At 38.8% G+C, this 24,176-nt stretch overlaps 1 protein-coding gene across 2 annotated transcripts in view; it reads left to right on the top strand.

Annotated features, from left to right (window-relative positions):
• Nucleotides 1-7,931, top strand: part of SGCZ (sarcoglycan zeta) — a 525,004-nt gene extending 517,073 nt beyond the window's left edge. For both annotated transcript variants that reach the window (XM_030192644.1, XM_030192643.1), the window contains one exon: nucleotides 7,737-7,931. In XM_030192644.1, the coding sequence (XP_030048504.1) occupies nucleotides 7,737-7,931 (195 nt within the window). The remainder of the gene's footprint in view (nucleotides 1-7,736) is intronic.
• Nucleotides 7,932-24,176: the final 16,245 nt, after the last annotated feature.

Below are 24,176 nucleotides of genomic sequence, written 5' to 3'. Positions count from 1 at the left end.
GTCTCTCTGGAACCAATAGAAGACATGCAACAGAAAGGTAACACTATTTTGCATCAATTGTAGTTCTCATGAACTTGTTACAGTGCTAGCCTCCACTATTTTAGACCTTGTCATCTTCCTGTTTTAGTCTTTCTATTTTGTTTCTTAATAAGATAGTTGTTTTTCCCTCTATTTGTATTTATAATTACTCTTCAGATTCCCCTATTACATTAATTTATTTCAGTATTAAGGTAACCTAAACTATACCTCATGTGCCAAATGGGGACTTTCCAAATGTATTCACAGTTTAATTAATACTTCCTCATTCTTGTGGTTGATATGCACTTTCTATGCTTAAGAAGTCATAATACCTTGCTTTATTCTTTATGAATCTGTAATTACTTTTTTGTTAATTTAATTGAACTACTAAATCTTTTTTTTCTTATTTGCTTCTCAAATCTATAAATTGCTAAAGGAGAACTCTAATTTATTACCCAGTTACCAGGCATAATTCATAGTATGTTTTTCATCCCAGACAAATGTTTTCCCAACCTTCCTTTAAAGAAACCCTTCAATTAATTTTATACCCCACCCTCAGGTAATGTTCATTATCTACTCATTATCTACTCATACGATTAGAAAGCTTTTTAATACCTAACCTAAATCTCTTCTGTTTTAGTATGTCTATTAATTGATGTATATTTCTCCCTGGATAATAAAAATAATTCATTGCTTTGTATAATGTAACCCTTCTACATACAGGTACACATATACATATATATACATATACATCCACATATATGTTTTTCTCACAAACATATCCAAATCAGTATTTTTGAAACCTGTTTTGCAGACATTTATCTATTTATTTAATCTACCCAATGTTTGCTTTTGAATTCAAAATCTAATATCTCTAATGCAAACTACAAAGTACCACACAGTCTTAGCGGTGGAGAGCAATAAAACAGCAGACACTGCGAGAGGGCAACAACAGCGGGGGTTCAGCTCCTAATGAAGTGAATGCGAAACAGGAGCTCGCTGTAGAGCGAACCTACTAGAAAACGCCCAAAAAGATAAGTGCGAATAGTTGCATATAAAATATAAAAAGTGTATGTGAATTAGCAACACAAAGAGGATTTTAGACTGATGAGGATGCCCGCCTGTAACCGTACTGGTAAATCAACGAACCAATGGCAGAGCGGAGCGGTGCTTTTCAATACAGAGTGAATTTGCACCGGGTATTTGAAGTCTTTTACCTCTTAACAAAAGACTGTGTGGTACTTTGTAGTTTGCATTAGAGATATTAGACATTTATCTATACAATTTATCTGCAGTTCATCCAAATCACAAGAGGGTATGTCAGGGACATTTCAGGGGTGGGATTAGGGTGTTCCTAACACTAGGACATTTTAAATCCACAATGAAAGAAAATAAAAACATCTAGGCCTCAGACTTCAATGTTTTGATGTAGACCTGTTTCTAGAACAAATAGGGCACAAAATTTTACCCTAAAACAAAACGGATAACCAATGGTGTTTTCATGTGGATTTGTCATTTCTGGCCTGTTTTCATACCTTGCGTCCATTAGAATATTTTTCATTCTGAAAATTCAGCATGGATGTAGTGCCTAGCATTCAGCACCATATATAAAATTTCTCCAGTTGTGTACAAGTTTGGTCAATGCTTCTCAAAAACGATACAGCTGTATTAGAAAAGGTATAGAGAAGGGCAATCAAAATGATAAAGGAGGTAGAACAACTCTGCTATGAGGAAAGGCTAAAGAGGTTACAGCTCTTCAGTCTGAAGAAGGGACAGCTGAGTGGACATTTGATAGAGGTCTATAAAATAATAAGGGGAGTAGAACAGGTAGGCATGAATTGATTGTTTACTGTTTCCAAAAGTACAAATACTAGCAGGAACACAATGAAGTTCCTAAGTAGTATGTTTAAAACAAATCAGAGAAAATTATTCTTCACTTAGAGGCCAATGTACAAAACTTATCGAACTTTCAAAGTTTGCTTTAGACTGGTTGTAGAGCAAACACTATTAAGTGAGTAATGTACAAAGGGGTTTTCTTTGGTTCTAACGTGTGTTGTTAGCAGCTACTGAGAATCACAAACAAATATATTAAAACGAGTTCATCAGTATTAAGAGTATTCCATGCAATGCACAGAAAGGAGTGCGTAGCTTTAAGGAGTTAGATTTTACTGCAGCTCTGGAGCTGTTGGAGAGGAAGAAAATACAGGCAGTTGCAAAGGCTGCATGCTTGTGCTCTCTACCTCACTGCACTTTCCCATAAAAATCCTTGGAGGTCCAGTGGACCCCCTTGTGACTAGAGAGTTGCACAGGGACAGAAATCTTACCCATCCCCATTGGAATCTCTAGCACCTCCTTAAAGGAGACTTTCCGCATCTGTGCTGTTAAAGCAAGGAGAAGGAGGAGGAGGAGACATCACTCAAAGAACTTGGCACTCGGTACACTTCCATGGGAACCCTCCTGGTGCTCCCCATGACCTCCTGAATCAAAAATCCCTGGTGTTCCAGTGGACCCCCTCCTGACACCCCGCTGGTGGCCCTGAATCAAAACTCCCTGGTGGTCCAGTGGACCCTCTCCTAACACCCCAGTGCTCCCTGCACCCCCTAAATCAAAAATCCCTAGTGGTCCAGTGGACCACCTCTTGAGCCCCCTCATTCTTGTGACCCTCTTACTCTCCCATCCCCATACCTTAAAATGTTGGAGGCAGGAGGGTAGGAGCAACACCTCCTCCATCCTACCTCTGGCTCGCCCTTTACAAAATGGTGGCATGCAGCCCCTGCCCAGTGCATCACTGGAAGGGGCTAAGCACCATATAAGGAGTCACAAACAGTGACTGATGCACAAAGGGGGATCCATGCATCTTATTTGCATACCATTCCCTTTGTGCATCAGCAGCTGCTTACAACTTAACTTCTTGCCGGGCTGCCATTTTAATGGAGCCTTTGTGCATTGGGCTTTCAGTGTATTATTAAGCTTTACAATTTGTCAGAGAATGTGGTTAAAAGTGGTTAGCATGGCAAGGTTTTAAAATAGGTTTGGACTAGTTCCTAGAAGAAAAGGCTATACACTGTTATTAATGTGGACTTGGGAAAATCCACTGCTTATCCCTGGTATAAGCCAGTGGCGTAGCCAGAAGGCAGTTTTTGGGTGGGCCAGTGGGCAGGTTAGGTGGGCATGCATTTCCTCTTCCCTTCCCCCCTCCCCCAACCATGAACTTAAAAAAAATGAAATACTTTAGCTGGTGAAGATCTCTAGCCTACAGACCCCTGTTTAGAAAATCACAGCAGTCAAAAGCACTGCTCCATGCTAGTGACACTGGCTTCGGCACCATAGGCATGCTCAGTTCTCATGCATGACATATTCCAATCATTAAATAGAAAATAACATTTTTTCTACCTTTGTTGTCTGATCATGTTATTTTTCTAATCATGTTGTCCCAGTCTCTGGTTTCTGCATTCCTCTGTCTTCTCTTAACTTTTTTTCCAATATCCTCTGTCCAATTGACCTTTCTTCTCTCTCCATGTCCACCATCAATCTCCCTTCTGTGTCCATGTCTTTATCCTCCCTCTGTGTCCTTGCTCTTATCCTCCCTGTGGCCATAATCTCCCCCTATTCCTTACCTCATGTCCAACAAGTCCTGCACCCTGTCCTTCCTTGTGTTCAGATTCTTCTCCCATTCTTTGACTCATGTTCATCAACCCCTCTCTGTGTCCAGTCCTTCCCTGCATCCATTCTTCCCCCCTCCGCCGTTCCTTCCCGCATTCCTTCACTTATCCAGCAACCCTTGTGAGAATTCATTCTGGGTATCCAAAATCTTCCACCATTCTTCCTTCATAACCAGCATGCCCTCTCTATGTCCTGTTCCTCCCTGTGTCCACCCCCCATTCCTTCTCTTGTGAGCAGCATTCCTTCCCTATATCCCGACTCCCAATTCAGCATCTCCTCTATTTTCTGTCCTCCTCTGTGTCCTTTTTCCTCACCCCCAATCCAGCATGTCTTCTATTTTTCAGTCCTCCTCGGTGTCCGTCCTTATGCCCAGTTTTTCCCTTCTTGTTCTCTGGCACTTGCAAGTCTTCCTGTCCCCTACAGCAGCTCTCTCCCCTTCAACTGCCAACAGTCCTTACCCATGATTACCACTACTAAACCCAGCAACGATGCAGTCCTTGGAAGGCGGCGTAGGACCTCCCAGACACGTCATGCCGATGACTCTGCAGTGTCTCACCCCTAGGACACAGATTTCCTGTTTCTGTGAGGGCGGGGTTTCTGTGAGGGCGGGAGGGGCGGGAGTCCCGCCCCTCCTGCCCTCTCAGAAACAGGAAGTTCGTGTCGGGTGCCGCAGAGCCATCAGCGTAACGTGACTGGTCTGGGAGGTCCCGCGCTGCCTTCTTCCAGTTCCACGGACTACATCATTGCCGCGGCGGGCCCTCGAGCACATACCGTCCTTTTGCAGTGATCCTCTCTCCCACCCCTGCCGCAGCACCTGCCTTGCACTTTGTAGATGTGGCATCCTGCTCCAGAGCCCTCCTGCCGCTGCACTGATGCAACTTCCTGTTTACACAGGGACACGGGAGAGAGAAGGCCCCGGAGCAGGACGTCGCGTCTGTGAGTTGCTGCCAGGCAGCGCCGATAGTAAAGTGCAAGCGCCGCGGCAGGGGTGGGAGAAGGTGAAAAAGAAATGGATGCATGTTTTTGGGTGGGCCTGAGGCAAAATTGGGTGGGCCCAGGCCCACCCGTAGCTACGCCCCTGGTATAAGCAGCATGCAATCTATACTATTTTGGGATCCTGCCATATACGTTAAACCTGGATTGGCCACTGTTGGAAACAGGATGCTGGGCTTGATGAATCTTTGTCCTAGTACAGCAATACTTATGTACTTATAACATATCTGGGTAAGTGGACATTATTCAGCAATGGCATACCAGGATAAGCAGCTATTTTGCAATCCTGTAACACAGATATTTGTCTGAATACTGGTGTAGAATGCTGCCCATACCTGTATAAGTCCCAGCTATACTTTGACTCTGTCTCAGACCGTCCCGACACTATCTGGATAGCATTGTGGCAGCCAGCAGTGATTTTTAGCAACATTATCTACTGTAGATAAAACTCCCTGAAAATCAATGGCTAGCCTCAATGAATGACATTATCCTTGTAGGAACCACTGAAGATTGAGCCCATTCTTTATTGTATACTACAGTTCTATCCTTTTGCATATACCATTATTTAAACCAGAGGTGGACACTCTACACTCATCATTCTTGAACACAAACAAATCAGGTTTCAGCATATCCTAATGAATATGAGTGAAATAAATTTGCATATGCATAATCATTATACATAAACGCAGCTGTGGAATGCATTGCCACTTGATCTGAAAACAGTTTGCAACATTATTAACTTTCGTAAATCTTTGAAGACTTTTCTCTTCAATAAAACATACCACAACGATCCTTAATAGGAACTATAATGCATCTCCACTTACCTAATTATTCTGAATGTTTTTCCCTCTATACCAGTTACTTAATTCTATTATATCATCCATGTTCTTATGTAATGCCGATTGTATCTCTTACTCTGGAATGGCAACTGCCATGACAGAACATTGTAAGCCACATTGAGCCTGCAAATAGGTTGGAAAATGTGGGTTACAAATGCAGCAAATAAATAAATAAATAAACTGAAAATCTGACCAGTTTGTGTCTTGAAGAATAGAGTTAGCTACCCCTGATTTAAAGCCTCATGAACTCACTTCGGGCTCCTGTATCAGGAGTAGGTTTGGCAATTTCCAGAACATATGTACTCTTCTCTAGAGTCTGAATGCACCACTTTGTCTTATTGACCTGAACATGTATTCCCTGGAGGAAAGGGGGGGGGGGGGGGGGCAGAATATTACATAAAATAGAAATCAAAGTGAAAGCAGCTACTGAAAACAGCTTAAGCATTACTTATGTTTTAAAATACATACCTAAAGAGGTTAAATCAAAAAGTACACTTCTCTCTAGAGTAACAGTGAAGTTGAATTTTAAAAGCAGATATCAAATCAGTCTTACCAGTATCACAGAAAACTTTGCAGCAAATCTTCCAAGGATTCTCCAGCAAATCAACCTAACCTCTCTGGAGGTTTAAACTTCATAGCCAAAATTCAATTCCAAAAGTATAGAAGGGCTAAAAGACCTTACATGCTTTTTGATTTGATCTCTCTCTCTCTACACACACACACACACACACACATTATATATATATTAGTCTTTGGGTGTTTTATATAGTTATGCATGGTTTTATAGGACTTTCATTATTATCATTTTTAGTAATTTATGGTTTTATTGTTTCATAATATATGATTTTGCCTTTGATGCAGCTTTGCTTTTTGATCCTCTATAGTTGTGGGCCTGGATGTTTGTTCTGCTTTGTTTGCATCGCAAAACTTCTGCCTCTTTTGTGTCCCCTGTTTAAATCGTTTCTCGAGGGCTAACTGAACATATTCAGTAGCCCATAGCCTGATAGTGCCTCTGAATATCCCTAGTTAGCACCTAAGCCAAAACCGGCTACTTTGTGGACATTGCAGGGGCACAGTCAGCACTTAGCTGGCTGAAATAACTGAATAAATAAGACCACATTAACACAGTCCTATTTTTATGCAGTTCATCTTAACTAGTTCATTACTGAATATTATATTTAAGCAGCTAGGTATTATCTGGCCACATATGCTCAGATTGGGTATACAGTGCCAGTGCCCGGACATAACCTAGAACTGAATATCTGTTAATAAATCTGGCAACAGTCAGCATGTCACTGCTGGCTGATTAATAGGTCCTAATTGTATAAGAGTTTTGGGGGTGTTCTACTTCGGGCTAATACAGTGTTTCCCAAACCTGGTGCTGGGAGTTCCCCAGCCAGTCCAACTTTCAGGATATCCACAATAAATATTAATGAGAAAGATTTGTATGCTCTGCTTCCACTGTATACAAATCTTTCTCATGAATATTCATTGTTAATATCCTGAAAACATGACTGGCTGGGGAGCCCCCAGAACAGCTTTGGGAACCACTGGGCTAATATAAATTTTGGATGGGAACTCAATGTCAAGTCAAAATGTATCTGTTAAAATCTAGGAGGGATCTGGGGCATTCAAGGGTTGGGATGAAAATCTTCACAGATAACGGCCATCTTTAGCTGCTATCCAGACAAATGTATTCATTTAGGAGGAAGACACAAATAATGGTCCTCACTATCATAGCCCAAGTTATTTGTTTAAGTATAGGACTTCATATTTAGCAACCCTCTCCATGTTTATGGGGCTGCTGAATATATGGCATAAAGATAAGTACGTAAATGTATAATAGGATCTTCTAATTAAGCCTATTTTCTGAATATTATGGTATATTGTATTGTATTCTGTGTTCACTTCTTATTTTGGGGGTCTTTTATTAAAGCTTAGCTCAAGTTATCTGCAACAGGGCCCATTTTATTCCAATGGACCCTGCTGCAGATAACTCGAGCTAAGCTTTAGTAAAAGACCCCTTTGTAACCTGCAGTGAACTGTAATGGTATTAGCGGGCTATATGTTCTGCATAAATTAAATAAAAATAAATAAAATTATATTTATGTGGTAGCTTCAGGTTGGAATATTGATCTCCCTTAAAAATAAGTTAGCAAGAAAACTTGAATTCAACTGAGATTGAGAGATGGAAACCAATATCTCATTTCTTTTGTTTTCTAGATATTTCTAAATGCTGATACAATCCGACTAGGGAATCTACCACAGGGTTCTTTTTCGCCATCCACACCTGGCTCTACCAACCCTCGACAGACTGTCTATGAGCTGTGCGTCTGCCCCAGTGGCAAACTGTATCTTTCTCCGGCAGAAGCAGGCTCTACTTGTCAAACCAGTAGCAATGTCTGTTTATGGAGTTGAAAAAGACTTGGAGATCTCACACCAGAATAGCCTTTTGTTACTGTCCTTCTGCTTCACAGTCCTGCTTGATTTCCCTTGTGATAACTCAGAAACTTCAAATAGCCATGCAAGACCACTTCTTCCAGTATAAGCAGGAAAACCATACTGCCAACTGTTGTGCCCTATGTGACATCTGCCATAGAGATAAAATAAAGACTTTAAGAAGTAGACTTCATCAAGAAACGTGGCTCATGCTATTATCTTTCAAAAGGGAAAATAACTCAGGTGCCTTTGCTACTTGAAGTGAAGCACACGGTTTTAAATTTTTGCAGGAACTGGACAAGGACTGCATATCAATATAGTGTATACGAGTATACTGATCTTGCCCAATTTGGGATGGGGAGATGAGTTATCAAATTCTGTGTGATAAGTAACTTTACAGTTTGAAAGCACAATTTTCCATTCAACCTTTTGGATGTAAACTTTTATCCCCAAATTTTAACAATTTTGGAGCATTATGTGATGCTTGCTTTACTAAAGAATTAAATTGACTATATTGTTTGTAACAAACAAAAGGACCCAAATCCCTTACTGATTTTGATTTATGTTTCTTAAATCAACTGTTGATACATGTTGTCAGTTTCATGAAATTGCACTTTAAGATATTTTTGGGCCTATGTACTAAACACTGGCATGCATGCTAAGTCCATTTAGCAAGCTATAAAAAGTAGTGTGCTAAGGACTATCAGCCTAGCATGAACACTAACTGGTTACCTCTACATCTTAGTGGGATTCCTGAACAATTAGAACACCTCCAGAAATATTAGTTTGGGTCATATGGAAATGACGCTGTGGTAGCCATACCTGAAATAGAAGGCATGCTGTCCTCAGCTGCTATTTTGCACTTGCCAGCCAAGGCCAAAATATTTTAACATTTGTTTCAAAGCAGGTACCTTATTGCCCAACATAACAATTCCCCATGATAACTGGCCCTGAAATGGAAGGATTGGTTGGCAAAGAAGATTTTATCAACCCAAATCTCCCCTACAAAAGTGGATCCCCTCAACAAGTCTGGAACCTCCGATCAAGATCCATATAGCGGATCAATTCCTTACTATATCTGATATTTACCTAACTCCACTCAAGGAAGACCCCCCTCCCAATATGTTAGACCTTCTTGATCTTGACCTTCTCTTATCTTTTAGAATAAGTGTGCACCATTCCAGAGGGTCTGAACTTCACTGATATGAGAAAGTTGTCTAGTTGATAAGAGCAATGGATTGAAAACCAGGGGTCCTATTTACTAAACTGCGCTATAGGCGCACTGTTAGCACATGCTAAAAATTCGTGCATACTAACGCTAGAGACACCCATAAGAATATATGGGTGTCTCTAGCATTTAGTGCATGCTAATTTTAGCATGCACTAAAAACACTTGTGCACCTCAGTAAACAGGGCCCCAGGGTTCAAGTGTTACTTCTTCCACTGACATTCTTTGTAACCCTAGGCAAATCAATTTATTTCCCATTACCTCAGATACCCAATTTAGATTGTAAGTTTTTTGAGGCATAAATGCATTATAAAGGTGTGGATAATAGATGTGACAATATCATAAGACAGCCACTTGAACACAAACAGTTGGAGAAGATCACAAAATATTGACTTGAAGATGGAACTACAACTACAGAATTGCTCCGGTTCGTGTAATAATTGGTACCCTTAGCAATATTGGAAGACCTGGAACTACTTTGAAAACATTGGGCATTGACAAAATCACCATCTGTCAACTACAGAAGGCTGTATTGAAACTAGCCACATGCTGTGATGATACTACCGAATATTTAGGTTCTTGGGAATTACTTGATATTTAGATATCGTTATAATGAAATTATACATACAGCATAACAAAAAGATTTATATGGTATCACTAGAGAATTTGAGATTCACCTAAAAGCTTAGGAATTTTTCAGGTATTACTGCAAAAAAAAAAAAAACTTTTTTTTTTTTTTGTAAATCCACTTTTGTCAAATACAAAATTAAAGGTTTTGTAAGAATTTGTCCAGACTTGATGCAATTCCACGCAAGGCTCCTAAAACAATAGGTATGACAATATAATTTTCAAAGCACACAACAAAGGGAAAAAAACAACAAAATAAGGGGGGGGGGGGCACCACTGAAGTTTCAACTGCGGGATATTTATTAACAAATCAAAACCATACAATAAACACCCTAAAAAAGCTGTGTATGTATAATTGAATAGAGTATCTGTCTAAAAATGCAATGCTTGACCCACACCAATATGGCTTCCACAGGGCTCATAGTACTGAATTATTGATTGCTGCCACGGTGGATGAATTGCGGGGTGGTCTAGATAGGCATTTGCATTTGGATTAATTGTATGTTGATATATCTTTAGCATTTGATACTTTGGACCATCATATTTTGCTGTTGTGCTTGAAAGAATGTGGCCTTGTGGGAGATGTATTGCAGTGGTTTCAAGCATTTTTAACAGCTGAAGCATATCATGTACGAATTGGGGATGCAGTGTCAAAAATTAATATACAAAGCACTGAAGTTCCTCAAGCCTTAGTGCTTTCCGATGTGCTGTTTAATTTGTATTTGAAACATTTATGTTTATTGCTTAAAATTAAGGAGTGTCCTATTGAATATATGCGGATGATATTCAGTTTTTTGTTCCAGTACAATCATCCATAGTGACTGCAATATTACAGACACAAGAGGTGCTTGAGGGAATTCTGCAATGGATGACTGTTAACTATTGGTGGTTAAATGTGGGGAAAACGGAGTCACTGATATTTAAACCTCAAATTCAAGCAGTAGTTAGGAATTCACGACCGTTGAGCAAGCTTAAATCTTTGCTACCTAGAACTGATTTTTGAAAGGTTGTGCAGGCCATAATCTTTAGTGTTTTAGACTATTGCAATACTGTGTATCTAAGCCTGTCAAAGTCTTGTTTGTAGGCATTGTAGATAGTCCAGAACTCGGTGGCTCGGTTGTGACTGGCCTTGCATGGTTTGATCATATATCACCCATGTTGCAACAAAGGTGCTGATTGCTTGTGGCTGGTTCATCAGGGTTTATATCATGACTCTCCCTGCTATTTGTGTGCAGCTCTTTAGCATTATTTACCATCAAGGGTTTTGCGTTCCACTAATGCTGATTTGCTTATTATACCAGATCTAAGGTGTCTGCAATTACAACTTACAAGAGCTGCTACTTTTTCTGTGGCTGGACCTTAGGCATGGAATAAACTTCCCTTTTCTTTGAAATTCAACAGAACACTGCATCATTTAAGCAGATGTTTGAATGTTACCTGCTGGACCATCTTGTTGATCAATGATGCTTTCAGGTGTCTCTTGCTGCTGTACTTATGTTGAATTGTGTTAATGTATTGATTAGTGGTCTGTATTGCAGTTGTTTCTTTTTTATATTATGTATATTGTCTTGTTACACACCTTGGATATAAGGCAGAATATAAATAAACATATACCTAAATATGACTTGATGTTTCGGCACAGAAGGCACCTGCCTCAGGAGTCTTAGGGATGAATTAGTATACCAACTTGTATGGATGTCAGGATACAGCAAAATATGCAATAATCACCACCAAAAGAGGTAGCGTTATCAGCTGACACAAGACAAGTCAAATCAGGTCAAATCAGCAAACAAATGATATGACAAAATTCAAAAACACAATCTGCTAAATGTTGGTTTACTAATTCATGCTTAAGACTCCCGAGGCAGGCACCTTCTGCGCCATAACACAGGACTGCATCAAGTCATATTTAGGGTTTTTATTGTATGGTTTTGATTTGTTAATAAATATCCCACAATTGGAACAGCAGTGGTCACCCTCCCCGCCCCTTTTTGTTGTTGTTTGCTTTGTGTTGATTTTTCAAAGGGGATCTCTTCTGCTTTTATTTTTCTTAATATAATTTTCTCCAGATTCTTGCCATTTCTAATATCAGGTTTTGGATTTCATAATTTTTCCAATTCTTTCTGGCCAATATTTAAAAAATGGCTCCTGGCCTGTTAAATAACCTAAACCCTGTTAGGCACTAATATTCAGTGTGAGATAGATGGCCATGTTGGCTGAATATTACCACTTAGCAGCTAGCCCAATCACCAGCTATGTTGTGCAACATAGCCGGTTAATGCCAATATTCATTGGCTGACTGGCTAAGTTTAGAGGCCAGATAGACCCATGAAAATAGCAGGTCTATCTGGCTGCTAAAACTTAGCCAATCAGCAGATGAATATTGGTTTAACCAGCTACGCTTTTAGAAGCCAAAAAAAAAAACTACCTAGAAATTCAAGGCAGTCTCCAGCTACGGCCCCAGCCTTGAATTTCTTGGTTCACTGCTGACCACAGGAGTTAGCGGTGCTCCCTTCCGCAGTCTCAATATTGGCCCCTTTGCCTTTAATTATTATATCTTTTGGTATCACTATGCTGATGAAAGTCACAGTATTAGTTTCTATTACTGTTATATTGTGTGTTATATTCCAAATGTTGGTCCATTTGAATTTGAAAGTCCTGTAAAATCTTGATAATTTTTATTTTCTGTGACATTTTCTACATGGTGGTTATACCAGTATTTGTACAAGCTCCAGTGGATCATTGCAGCTACCCTATTGTGACATTGTATGTAATCAGTTTGGGTGATACTACTACTGAAAGAATGGACAATGAAATATTGCACAGTCCACATCTGTTATTAGTTGAAATATGTTGAATGCTCACTTTCATGCAGTCTAATATTTTTCCTGAGCAGCAAGCAAAAATCAGTCCTTCTGTTAACCTTCTTTTTTTATGGAGCTCAGTTGCATCTATTTTCATTTCCTGGTATTGTCCACAGTATTTCACTAAGGTATTATTTATTTATTACATTTGTATCCCACAGTTTCCCTCATAGCAGTAGGCTCAATGTGGCTTACAAGTTCCGGAGAGGAGAGTACCAACTTCAGGAATATATACAAAGTGGAAAATAGAGTAACAGTAGGTGCAAGGAAACTGATAAGGTTCCGGAAAAGAGAATACAACTCTGGGTCGAATATATAGTAGCATATAGAGAGAAGTAATCCCAATGAGGCTGATAAGTCTCTGGGGATGGGATTACAGCTTCTAGTGAGCAGTACAGAGTAGGATAAGGGTAAAAGTACACCCAAATATAACTGGAGTGGTAAAACTCGTACAGTTTGAAGTAATAGGATTAAGTGGAAGGGGTATTGTTCATTTCTTAGTTTGATAGATGTGATGCATTGTTCATGAATTATCCATGAAAGGCAAAGCCTTTCTAGTTAGCCATATGTTTTCCCTTTGTTCATTTCTTTATTCAATTTTGTCTCTATCACCTTAAGGATGTTTTCCCTGCAAACTTCAATTAGCCTTTTCTCAGTACTGATGCTGATGTAATCATTCAGTCCCTGTCTTACCTCTTCAACAGTTGGTATAACTTGGTGCAGACCATATTCACAATTTTTCATAATACAATGATGAGGATGATTTTAATGGCTTTGCACAGCCTGCCAAATGTACTTGGTTGGGTTTAGCACTCTAAATACTGAATCCTTCCCCAAAACCTAGGATAGTCAAAGGAGATATTGTCAATATCTAGAGTGCTCACATGTTATTCCAGGCTTTCAATATGTCTTCAAGAGACCACAACTGCAAATTTTTGCCAGATTGGTGTACTTAACTTCAATCTGCAAGTCTTGATATTTTGAAATCTTCTCCAACTGTTTGACTTCAACATGGCTGGCTCTTGATTTTGTCAATGATCCACATCTGCTTTTTTTCAGCCATAGTGATCAGATGCATTGTATGGCAAGTATTTGTCAGTCTGTATCCCAAATTCCTGGAGAGTTTTCGCTTGCTCATTTTCTACCAAAATTTTGATTTTGTGGTTACAAGTAAATAATACTTTCAGAAGATATTCCAGTATATCATGCCCACTTCTTTGTTCTGTCTTTCCTCTAGTCAGTCTGGGTGATCTTTTTGCATCCAGTGTCTAAGGTCCACAACCTCTTTGGCTTCTTTGCACAGGGGGCAATTGCTGCCATTGGATGTATTGTCTATTATTTTTATTATTCCAGTCAATATTCAGCCAGCATCAGTTACATATTTTTAAACGCTGACCTAAGTCAGACATAGATATTGAATGTTGGGCCCTGTCTGGGCATTGGACAGGTCTGACTGCACTACTGCTTCCATATATTGAAGGCTGACTTCTAGGGGTAGTATCGTGAGATTACCACTACAACAAGAGGCAGCCATTTTAACACATGGAGCCACTAGAAGCAGGAGTAAGTGGAGATCGTATACCCCAACTGGACCATAGGGATGTAGGTAGAGCCCCCAAAGGGGGGCATCTGGTCTTGGGGGTCCAGTCTCAGAGTTGATCTTGAGGGGGTGTCTGAAATGGCAGGGGTTTTAGGAGGGGGGATCTGATTGTGGGGGAGTTGGGAAAGGGAGCATTAAGGAAGGGAGATTATCCAATGTTAGCCACTACCCGGAAGCTATGCAAGTGCTGGCCAATATTTAGTACAGCACAATCATAGCTAAGTGACCAAATTAGGACTGCTTTTTTTATGTGGTCCTATTTGATTGATTATGTGGGCACTAGCACTGAATAGTGACAGCACTCATATAGCTGCCAGTTCTTCCTCAATTCTGCCACTGGAATACCCCTTTCTGGCCCATATTATAAATAGATGGTTAGTGCCAATATTATTCAGCAGCACTGCCTGGTTAGGTGACGCTGAATATAGATGGCCAGCTTGCAGAGCATGTTTTAAGCTAGCAGGAGTGTTTCCTGCCCACTTAAATCATTTTGAATATTGGGCAGCTTGTTTTTTTATTAATCCTCACTGACTCTAATATAGCATCTGAAACAAACTATTAGATGGTACTTTACGGTGATGGTAGTGGATAACATCAAATTACAGTTTAAAAATTTAAAAATAGGAACTTGAATAAAAGAGATATAAAAGCTGTATTTTTAAAAAATGCCTTAATAAATACGCCTTCAATTGTTTCTGAAATAGTGGATAAGAAGAGATCAATCTAAGATCAGCAGGTAAAGAACACCGCACAGAAACTGCTTGGCAAGGAAATTAAGTCAATAAAGACTTTTTATATTTAACTTTCACAAAAGATGGAAAATAGATAACACAAGAATCTATGACTTGGGATGAAGGAGACAATGGAAAGGAGAATAAAGAAAATAAATATTCTGGACGTGTACCTCTATAAACATCTTTTAAACCCAACATGACAATTTAAAAATAATGTGCTTTAAAAGGTAGTCAGTGAAGTTTTATCACAGTGGGTGTAATACGATCTGAGCTCTTCTGTCCCTGAATCATTTTAGCTACAAGGTGTTCTAAAACATTTGTAATCTTGCAATGAAACTAGCTGAAAGAAAACAATATAAACCATTACAGTAGTCCAGCATTGATAGGATCAGACCTGAGCCAGAATTGAAAAATGTTTTACCTAGAATACAGTTTATAAAAAGTGGATTTAATAACTGTGTCAATATGAGGTTTCAAAGAGATTTAGCAAGATAAATGCCAAGTATCCTTCAATATAAGCCCATCAGGCAAAGGCAGTTCTTTAGTTATATTTTGACCTACACAATCTAGCCAGAACAACTTGTCTTCTTTGTTTAATTTAGATCCATGTGCTGTACTTAACACTTCAAACTTTCCCGTACAAAGCAATATCTTAAATAAAGGTAATTGTAATAAATCCTGGATCGGTATCAACAAAAACATATCAGCATACGAAAAAAACTTGGCCCCAAGAAGGGGAAAATTATAACAAAAGGATGTCAAAATGATACTGGAGATTATAGAGAATCTTGGTGTACTAACATCATGGCTTCTGGGGGTCTTCCTTGTGGGAGCATCTCAATTAGGCTCATAAAGATTTCCCTTGGGGAGGGGGCAGTTTTAATTCTGCAAGGTACAGAGCTTGATCGGGGAGGTTAGCACTCTAAATTAGGGCAACGCTATTGGTAAGGTGTTTGACCATGACTAGTGGTAGGGGATGGGGGATAGGAAATTTCCCCTGTTAACACTTCTGACCAGACAGCAAGGGATATTTTGATATGCATTTAGTATTTGCTGCATTTTTTTTTCTTACCACGGATGCCTGCTGAAGTGGCTTCCTTTTAGTGGTTAAGCAAAATGTTCTAGTACGTCCTGCATTAAGTGGATGTTCAGCATGCACATTAAACTTAATACTGTGTGCATGTTAAATAAAATATTCTTATTTAGTACATAGGCAGCTGTATGCGTTTGCTGCTACATTACCTACCTTGCCTAGTTTCACATTAGCATTCTTGTTATTTGTTATTGCCTTTCCAGTATACTTATGGGGGTAATTTTATAACACCCTTATGTGAGAAGTCATCTGATTTAAGTCTATTGTATAAAAGCTAAACATCCAAGGCACCAGCTTTAAAAGTACTCAATTCAAGAGGTAAATTCAAATCAATATACAATTCAAAAAAATTTAACTTTTTTATAACAAGCTCTTAGAGGCAAAATGTTTTATTCGCAGTTCCTCAAAGATATATCCCCCATAATTACCATCAGGTCAAAAAAAGATTTTGATATAGTGTCCATTCAAATACATTTTTTTATATATTAAGGGGCCCTTTTACCAAACTACAGTAAAAAGTGGCCTTAGTACACCCTTATGCAAGTCTTTCCCATGCACTAAGGCCATTCATACTGCAGGGATAATATAGCCAAATTCCCTGTTTTCCCATGAATGCCCATGTGCTAGTTTTCTGATTTTTCAGCACCTCTTATAGAATCTACTTGGCGCCAAAAAATTGGCACTGAAAAAGTTAAGCACGAGCGCTATTCTATAAAGGATCCACATCCCTTATATGTGTATATATATATATATATATATATATATATATATATATATATATATATATATATATATATATATATAATAGAGCCAAGTATGTAATGTCTAACTTTAGGCACCGATCAAATCTATTCTGTAACAATGCATGTAAATTCTGGGAGTACTCTGGAATGCCCCCTTGAAATTAAATGCTATAGGAGTTCTGCGCACAGCGTTATAGAATTAATGGCAATAATTGGTTGTTTGCAAACAATTATTGGTGCTGATTGGCTGATCAATTAAGTTGCACATGCAACTCAGCTGTGCACACTGATTTGCACACGCAACTTTAAGCGCCATAGATAAAATCCAGGGTTAAGTGCTTAATGTGGTTTAGTGAAAGGGTCCCTGACTTAACAATCTTGCCTTACACAACCCACACAAATAATTCCTAATGCATTACATTCTAGAGATGACCCTGTATGCAAAAGTATTTTAAAAGTACAACCTATCAAAATTACCACTGCTATAGTTGTCCACAAGCTCTGTCATTTGTCCAACTAATTTGAGCTTGAGTCATTTACTCCTGTATAGCACAGATCAATAGCATAAGAGAAGAGATATTAATGAGGCATACATGGCTGATCAAATGATCATTTTCCAAGATACAATTACTAAAAGATGAAACCCAGAAAAATTGCATCATTTATGTTTTATTTTAAAGCCTATCTCATGGCCAGCTTTGTTGAATACTTGTGGTAGAACTATTATAAAATCAAGAAAGCTTGAAAACTAAAGAATTAATATTGTCTGCTTTAAGTGGGTGGGAGAGGCTCCTGCCTATTTAAATTAGGCTGATCAGGCCGTCTGCCAATATTCACTGGCGTTTGACTTGGTAGTGCTGTTTGATTGGCTCTGACTGCCCCAGCATAATCTGGGCAGTGCCAGAGCAGTTCTGGGGTGGAGGTATAAAATATGTGGGTACTGAGGATATTTAGGGGCCCTTTTACTAAGCTGCTGTAAAAAGGACCCTGTGCTAGCGGTGGGAGGCATTTTTGCCATGCGCCGAGGTCCTTTTTACTGCAGTGGGTATAGAGGCTGAAAAAAGACATGGCCATACGGTGAGACTGCTCTTACTACATGGCCAATCAGGGGAGAACACTTACCACCACCCATTAAGGTAGCGGTAAGGGATCCCAAACTAATCTAACAGTAACTCCTTGTGGAACTATTTCTGCTAGCCTCGGAAATGCCGCACACCGGGGGGTAGAATTACCACTGGCACCCTCGTTGGGCCAGCGGCAGATCTAGAATGGTGAGTGGTAAGCTAGCATTGGGCTTATAGCCACTTAGTAAAAGGGCCTCTCAAACATTTTTGCTCAGTTATCTATTGGGAGTACTGGTACTGAATATTGGCCGGCATCCCCATAATTTTAACTTCTGCCAATACAACATGACCCGACATTGAGGGGCCCTTTTACTAAGCTGCGGTAGGGCTAATGTGCAGGTAGCATGTGCCAAATTGACCCCAACGTTGGCAAATTACAGGCACCTGAATATCTGTGTGTAACTTAGCCAGCAGCAATCAGCATTTAAAGAAATGCTGACCGAGCTGAATATTGACCTGTAAAATTGTAGCCTCTAACCTCTTATCCATTTTTTCTAATATTATTTGTTAATAACTTGAAATAATAGTTAAAAATGCATTGAATTGTGCTGATCCTATCTCACACAATGTTTAACAAGCACGCCGTATATGTAAAGAGGTAATTCACTGTTGTACCTAGCATCTAGTTTTCATATTATTAGGTTATGTATTGTTTGGCTCTGGAGCTTACAGTTCATCATTATTTTTCATAAATTACTTATTTGATAAATTTGTTATTGATAAAATGCAATGTTCACGTTGTTTCTGCTTGAAAAAAAAAAGAGTCTGGCTATAACTACACAGCATGAGCATTTAGAAACTTGTACACAGACGTCACATACAATATGAAGGTGTCATGACTGCTGAAAGGTAAGACTGACTTCTGAATACCTTCACCTTTATCATAATTGTGTCTTCCTCTTGTAGACTCAGATAACAGTCTGAAAGAACATGAGGAACCTGGAAAGTGCACTTAAAAGAAGAAAGAACAGTACCATAATCATATCTATCCTTATTTTGTAGACAAAGGACTTAGATACTGTACCACAAATTCTTCTCTAGAAAGAGTTAATTCAGTTTTGTCATGTTGATTATTAGCATATCAGCTGTTATTATAGCTATTAACATTTCTAACTAATTTTCATCAACTTCTTCCATCTGTGAAAGAGTAAAAAAAATGTTAGCACTCATGCATGACACATTACAATTACTTCTTTGTTTATATTGGCCTATAATTTGTAATACAAGTAAAAGAATTCATAATTTTCTATTTTTGTTTTGTGGTTGTACTATGATGATAAAAGCTATGCCAAGCTAAATAAGGCAGACCACCATCTAAACAAGGCACGATAATAAATCTAATTAATTTATTAGGGTTTTTTTTTCTTGAACATGAAAAGTTAACAACTACTTTGATTTGCTACAAACCTAGAAATATATTTCACTAATGTGCTCTAAATTTACAGGTCCATTAACTTTAAACCTAAAAATAAATGGGAAAATATTCAGAAAGGCTTACCTTGTTAGCAGGACCTGATAATTGCATAAGTCCTGCTGAGTCCAATATTCAATGACACTATTAGGATAGTGCTGGAACAGGCCATGGGGAGCAGGGAATGAGCTGTCACTTCCAGACAGTGGTGATTTTCAGTGCTGCAATCTGCATAAGTCTCTGAGAGGCCCTTTTACTAAGCCACAAGAGGTGCCTACACATGCCCAATGAGCGCCAATTCAGAGTTATCGCCTGGCTACTGCGTGGCCCATGCAGTAATTTCATTTTTTACATGTGTCCATTACACATGCCAGAAAATATATTTTATTTTCTGGCATGTGGCAAAAATCAGACAGTAACTCCAACTTGATGCACGTAGGTGATTACCACATGGTTAACGTGATAGACCTTACTGCTAAGTCAATGGCTGGTGGTAAGGTCTCAGATCCAAAATGGACACACCAATTTTTATTTTGCCGCATGTCCATTTTCGGCAAAAACTTTAAAAAGACATTTTTTGCAGGTGCGCTGAAAAATGGATCTGTCCGCGTCCAAAACTCGCGCCTACACTATCGCAGGCTATTTTTCAGTGCACCTTAGTAAAAGGACCCTTGAGAAACTTAGGACAGAAAGACTGTTCTGGCTATCTAGATAGCAGCTGACTATTGCTGTTATCCAGCCGCAGCACTGCCTGCAAACTCCATATATTCAGCAGCTGCTGTTATCTGCAAACTGCTACAGAAGGTTGTTTTTTTTTGTCAGAAAAACCTATGTGTGATTTACACATATGAGTAGCAATGTTTATGTGTGTATATATATGGCATACATTTGAAAAAACTTGATTTTAGAAAACCAGTAGTTACACATATACATCTAGATCTACATGTAGATTGCAAAGGGTGCATGGCTTAGGCAGAACCGCAATCTACACATGTATTTCCCATTTGAGGAAGGGGAAAATCCCCTGGATTGTATATAGAGTGACTTGCATACACAAATCCGGTTGTATTCTGGATTTGTGCGTGCAACTTAGTAAACAAGCCAATTAGTATCGATAATTGCCACAAGCAATTATTGACACCTATTGCCATTAATTAGAATTTACGCAAACAACTGTCTAAGCACATTCTGTAATGTGATGTGCATAAATTCTAAGTCACATAGTTGAAAAAGGGGCATGGCCATGGATGTGGAATGGGTGGGTCATGGGCATTTCTAAAATCTATGCGCATTGTTATAGAACATACCCTGTTCATACCTAATCTAGGTGTTGGCATTTACACCAAGTTTTACTTGGCATAACTGCCCAGGACTAAATGTAGTCACGTAGATGGGCGCTCAGCATATTCTATAAACCGTGCGGAAATTTAGACATTCTATAAAGCATGCCTAAATTTAGGTATACTTTATAGAAGATGCCTAGGCAGTTTTTTTCAATGCCTATTTTTTTTAGGCGTGATATATAGAATCTAGTCCAATATGTGTAAATCATGATGTTTCAGTATCAGGATTTACAGATGCTCCATGGCACATCAATGTTTTACAACAGTGTTTTTTTCACCCAATCCTTTACTGGATTAAATGGGTTCTCCTCATTAATGGCCTGCTGCTAATTTTCCACTCCAAATAGTTTATAATTAAGGATTGCGACCTCTGTTAATTAGTGGCATATCTACAAGTAGATTTTGATGTGTCAGGCAACATGTATACGTGCCGACACATATATGTTGGAAATACCATCTTACACTAATAAATGTCACCATCTAGGCAAGTAAGTTGCCATGGTTGCTCTGTTCAGAATTTCAATATCCATCTTTGTAAAATGGTCATGCCTGCTGCATGTATAAGCATGTGCACATGTGCATCCATTTTAGAAGAGACTCCACATTGGCAGATCATTTTCTAAAACACTGTTGAAACTGGACACATTCTGAACTGAATTAATGAATTCTGATTTCTATGTCCTATCTAAAATGGGGCTGCACACATCAAATTCTCTACACATCTCAACAAACACCATTGGTAAAATATTGTTTTCCACCATCTCATTTTAGACTTTTCTGACCTTGCATATCAATAACAGAAAATGAGTTTACCATAGAAAAACTGAATAGCATGTGTACATTTCAATAGAGGCAAATGGAAAATTATAGTACTGATTTTAACAGTTAATAAAGTACATTATGGCCAGGTAATATATATTTTTCTGTTTAAATTCAGTTCATGCTGCCTTTAAAAATGATTTCGTTTACAAAGATAAGTAAACTGTATTTTCCAATGGTTTAGAATATGGTCATTTCAAAAACTGATATCAGATAATTCATCTTGAGTATTTTCCTTGAATAAGGCATTAAATACAAAAACAAAAATCAAACAAAATGAATCATTTGCTATAGTCACTATGCATAAGTAATGAATCACACTATAAAGAAAAAAAGAAACTTAGTGACGTGCAGGACATAATGCAAGAGGTGGTGGTGTTGAGTCCCCTGGGAAACAGTGATCATAACATCATCAAGTCTGAGCTACTATCAGGGATGAACTTGCAAAGGAAGTCTACTGTAGCTGCATTTAATTTTCAAAAGGGTGAATATAATAAAATGAGTAAAGAAGCAGCTAAAAGGATGGGCAGCTAAGGTTAGGACACTAAATCAGGTGTGGATGTTATTCAAAAATACCATCTTGGAAGCCCAGTACAGATGCATTTCACGTATTTTCAAAGGTGAAAAAAAAAAAAGAGAAATGACAGCCAGTGTGGTTAAAAGGTGAAGTAAAAGAGGCTATTACAGCCAAAAGATTGTCCTTCATAGAATGGAAAAAGGATCCAAATGATGAAAATAAGAAGCAACATAAGAACTGGCAAGTCAGATGCAAAGCATTAACAAAGAAGGCTAAAACAGAATATGAAGAGAAACTTGTCGCAGAGGCTAAAACTCACAGTAACAACTTTTTCAGGTACATCAGAAACAGAAAGCTTTCAAGGGAATCCATGGGACTGTTTGGATCATGAAGGAGCAAAAGGGGTGCTCAGGGAGGACAAGGTCATAGCAGAGAAACTGAATGAATTTTTGCTTATGTCTTTACGAAAGAAGTAAGAGACCTGCTTGTACCGGAAATGGTTATCAAGGATGATGATGCGGAAGAACTGAAAGAAATCTCAGTGAACCTGCAAGATGTACTGAGCCAAATTGACAAATTAATAAATCACCAGGACTGGATGGCATATATCCAAGTGTACTCAAAGAACTGAAGCATGAAATTGATGATGTTAGAAATATGTAATCTGCCATTAAAATAATCCATAATACCTGAAGATTGGAGGGTGGCCAATGTAACGCCGATTTTCAAAAAGGGTTCCAGGGGTGATCCGGGAAATTACAGACTGATAAGCCTGACATCAGTGCCAGGTAAAATAGTACAAACTATCATAAAGAATTAAATTACAGAACACATAAATAAACATGGTTTAATGGGACAGAGTCAGCATGGGTTCAGCCAAGGGAAGTCTTGCCTCACCAATTTGCTTCATTTCTTTGAAGGCGTGAATAAACATGTGCATAAAGGTGAACCAGTTGATGTAGTGTATCTAGATTTTCAGAAAGCTTTTGATAAAGTTTCTCATGAGAGACTCCTGAGAAAATTAGAGTCATGGGATAGGAGGCAAGGTTCTGATGTGGATTAGGAATTGGTTATTAGACAGAAAACAGAGGGTATGGTTAAATGGTTATTTCTCTCAATGGAGGAGGGTGAACAGTGGAGTGCCACAGGGATCTGTATTTCGACTGGTGCTATTTAACATATTTATAAATGATATGGAAATCAGGACGACTGAGGTGATTAAATTTGCAGATGATACAAAACTATTCAAGGATGCATGTGCAGACTGTAATATTGCAGGGAGACTTTAGGAAATTAGAAGACTGGGCATCCAAATGCACGGTGATACACATTGGAAAGAATATTGTGAATCATAGTTACCTGATGCTAGGGTTCACCTTGGGGGTGAGCACTCAAGAAAAAGATCTAGGTGTTGTTGTAGATAATACGCTAAAATCTGCTGCTCAGTGTGCAGTGGTGGACAAAAAAGCAAACAGGATGTTAGGAATTATTAGGAAAGGGATGTTGAATAAGGCCGAAAATACTATAATGCCTTTGTATCACTCCATGGTACGACTGCACCTTGAGTATAGCGTTCATTTCTGGTTGTCGTATCTCAAAAAAGATATAGCAGAATTAAAAAAGGTTCAAAAAAGAGGAACCAAAATTATAAATGTGATGGATCTCCTCTCATATGAGGAAAGTCTAAAGAGGTAAGGGATCTTCAACTTGGAAAAGAGACAGATGAGGGGAGATACGATTGAGGTCTACAAATCCTGAGTGGTGTAGAATGAGTAGAATTAAATAGATTCTTTATTTGTTCCAAAAGTATAAAGACTAAGGGACACTCGAGGAAGTTACATGGAAATACTTTTAAAACTAATAAGAGGAAATATTTTTTCATTCAACGAATAGTTAAGATCTGGAACTCTTTGCTGGAGGATGTGGTAACGGCGGTTAGCGTATGTGGGTTAAAGAAAGGTTTGGACAATTTCCAGGCTGGAAAAGTCCATTGCCCCAGGATTAGTAGCATGGAATGTTGCTGCTAATTGGGTTTCTGCCAGATACTTGTGACCTGGCTTGACCAGTGTTTGGAAAACAGGATACTGGGCTAGACAGACCATTGGTCTGACCCAGTATGGC

Source organism: Microcaecilia unicolor, chromosome 2 (assembly GCF_901765095.1).
Source record: "Microcaecilia unicolor chromosome 2, aMicUni1.1, whole genome shotgun sequence".
In the NCBI taxonomy this organism is placed as follows: domain Eukaryota; kingdom Metazoa; phylum Chordata; class Amphibia; order Gymnophiona; family Siphonopidae; genus Microcaecilia; species Microcaecilia unicolor.
The sequence above is the reverse complement of the archived record's forward strand: the minus strand, read 5'-3'. Positions and strand labels throughout refer to the sequence as shown.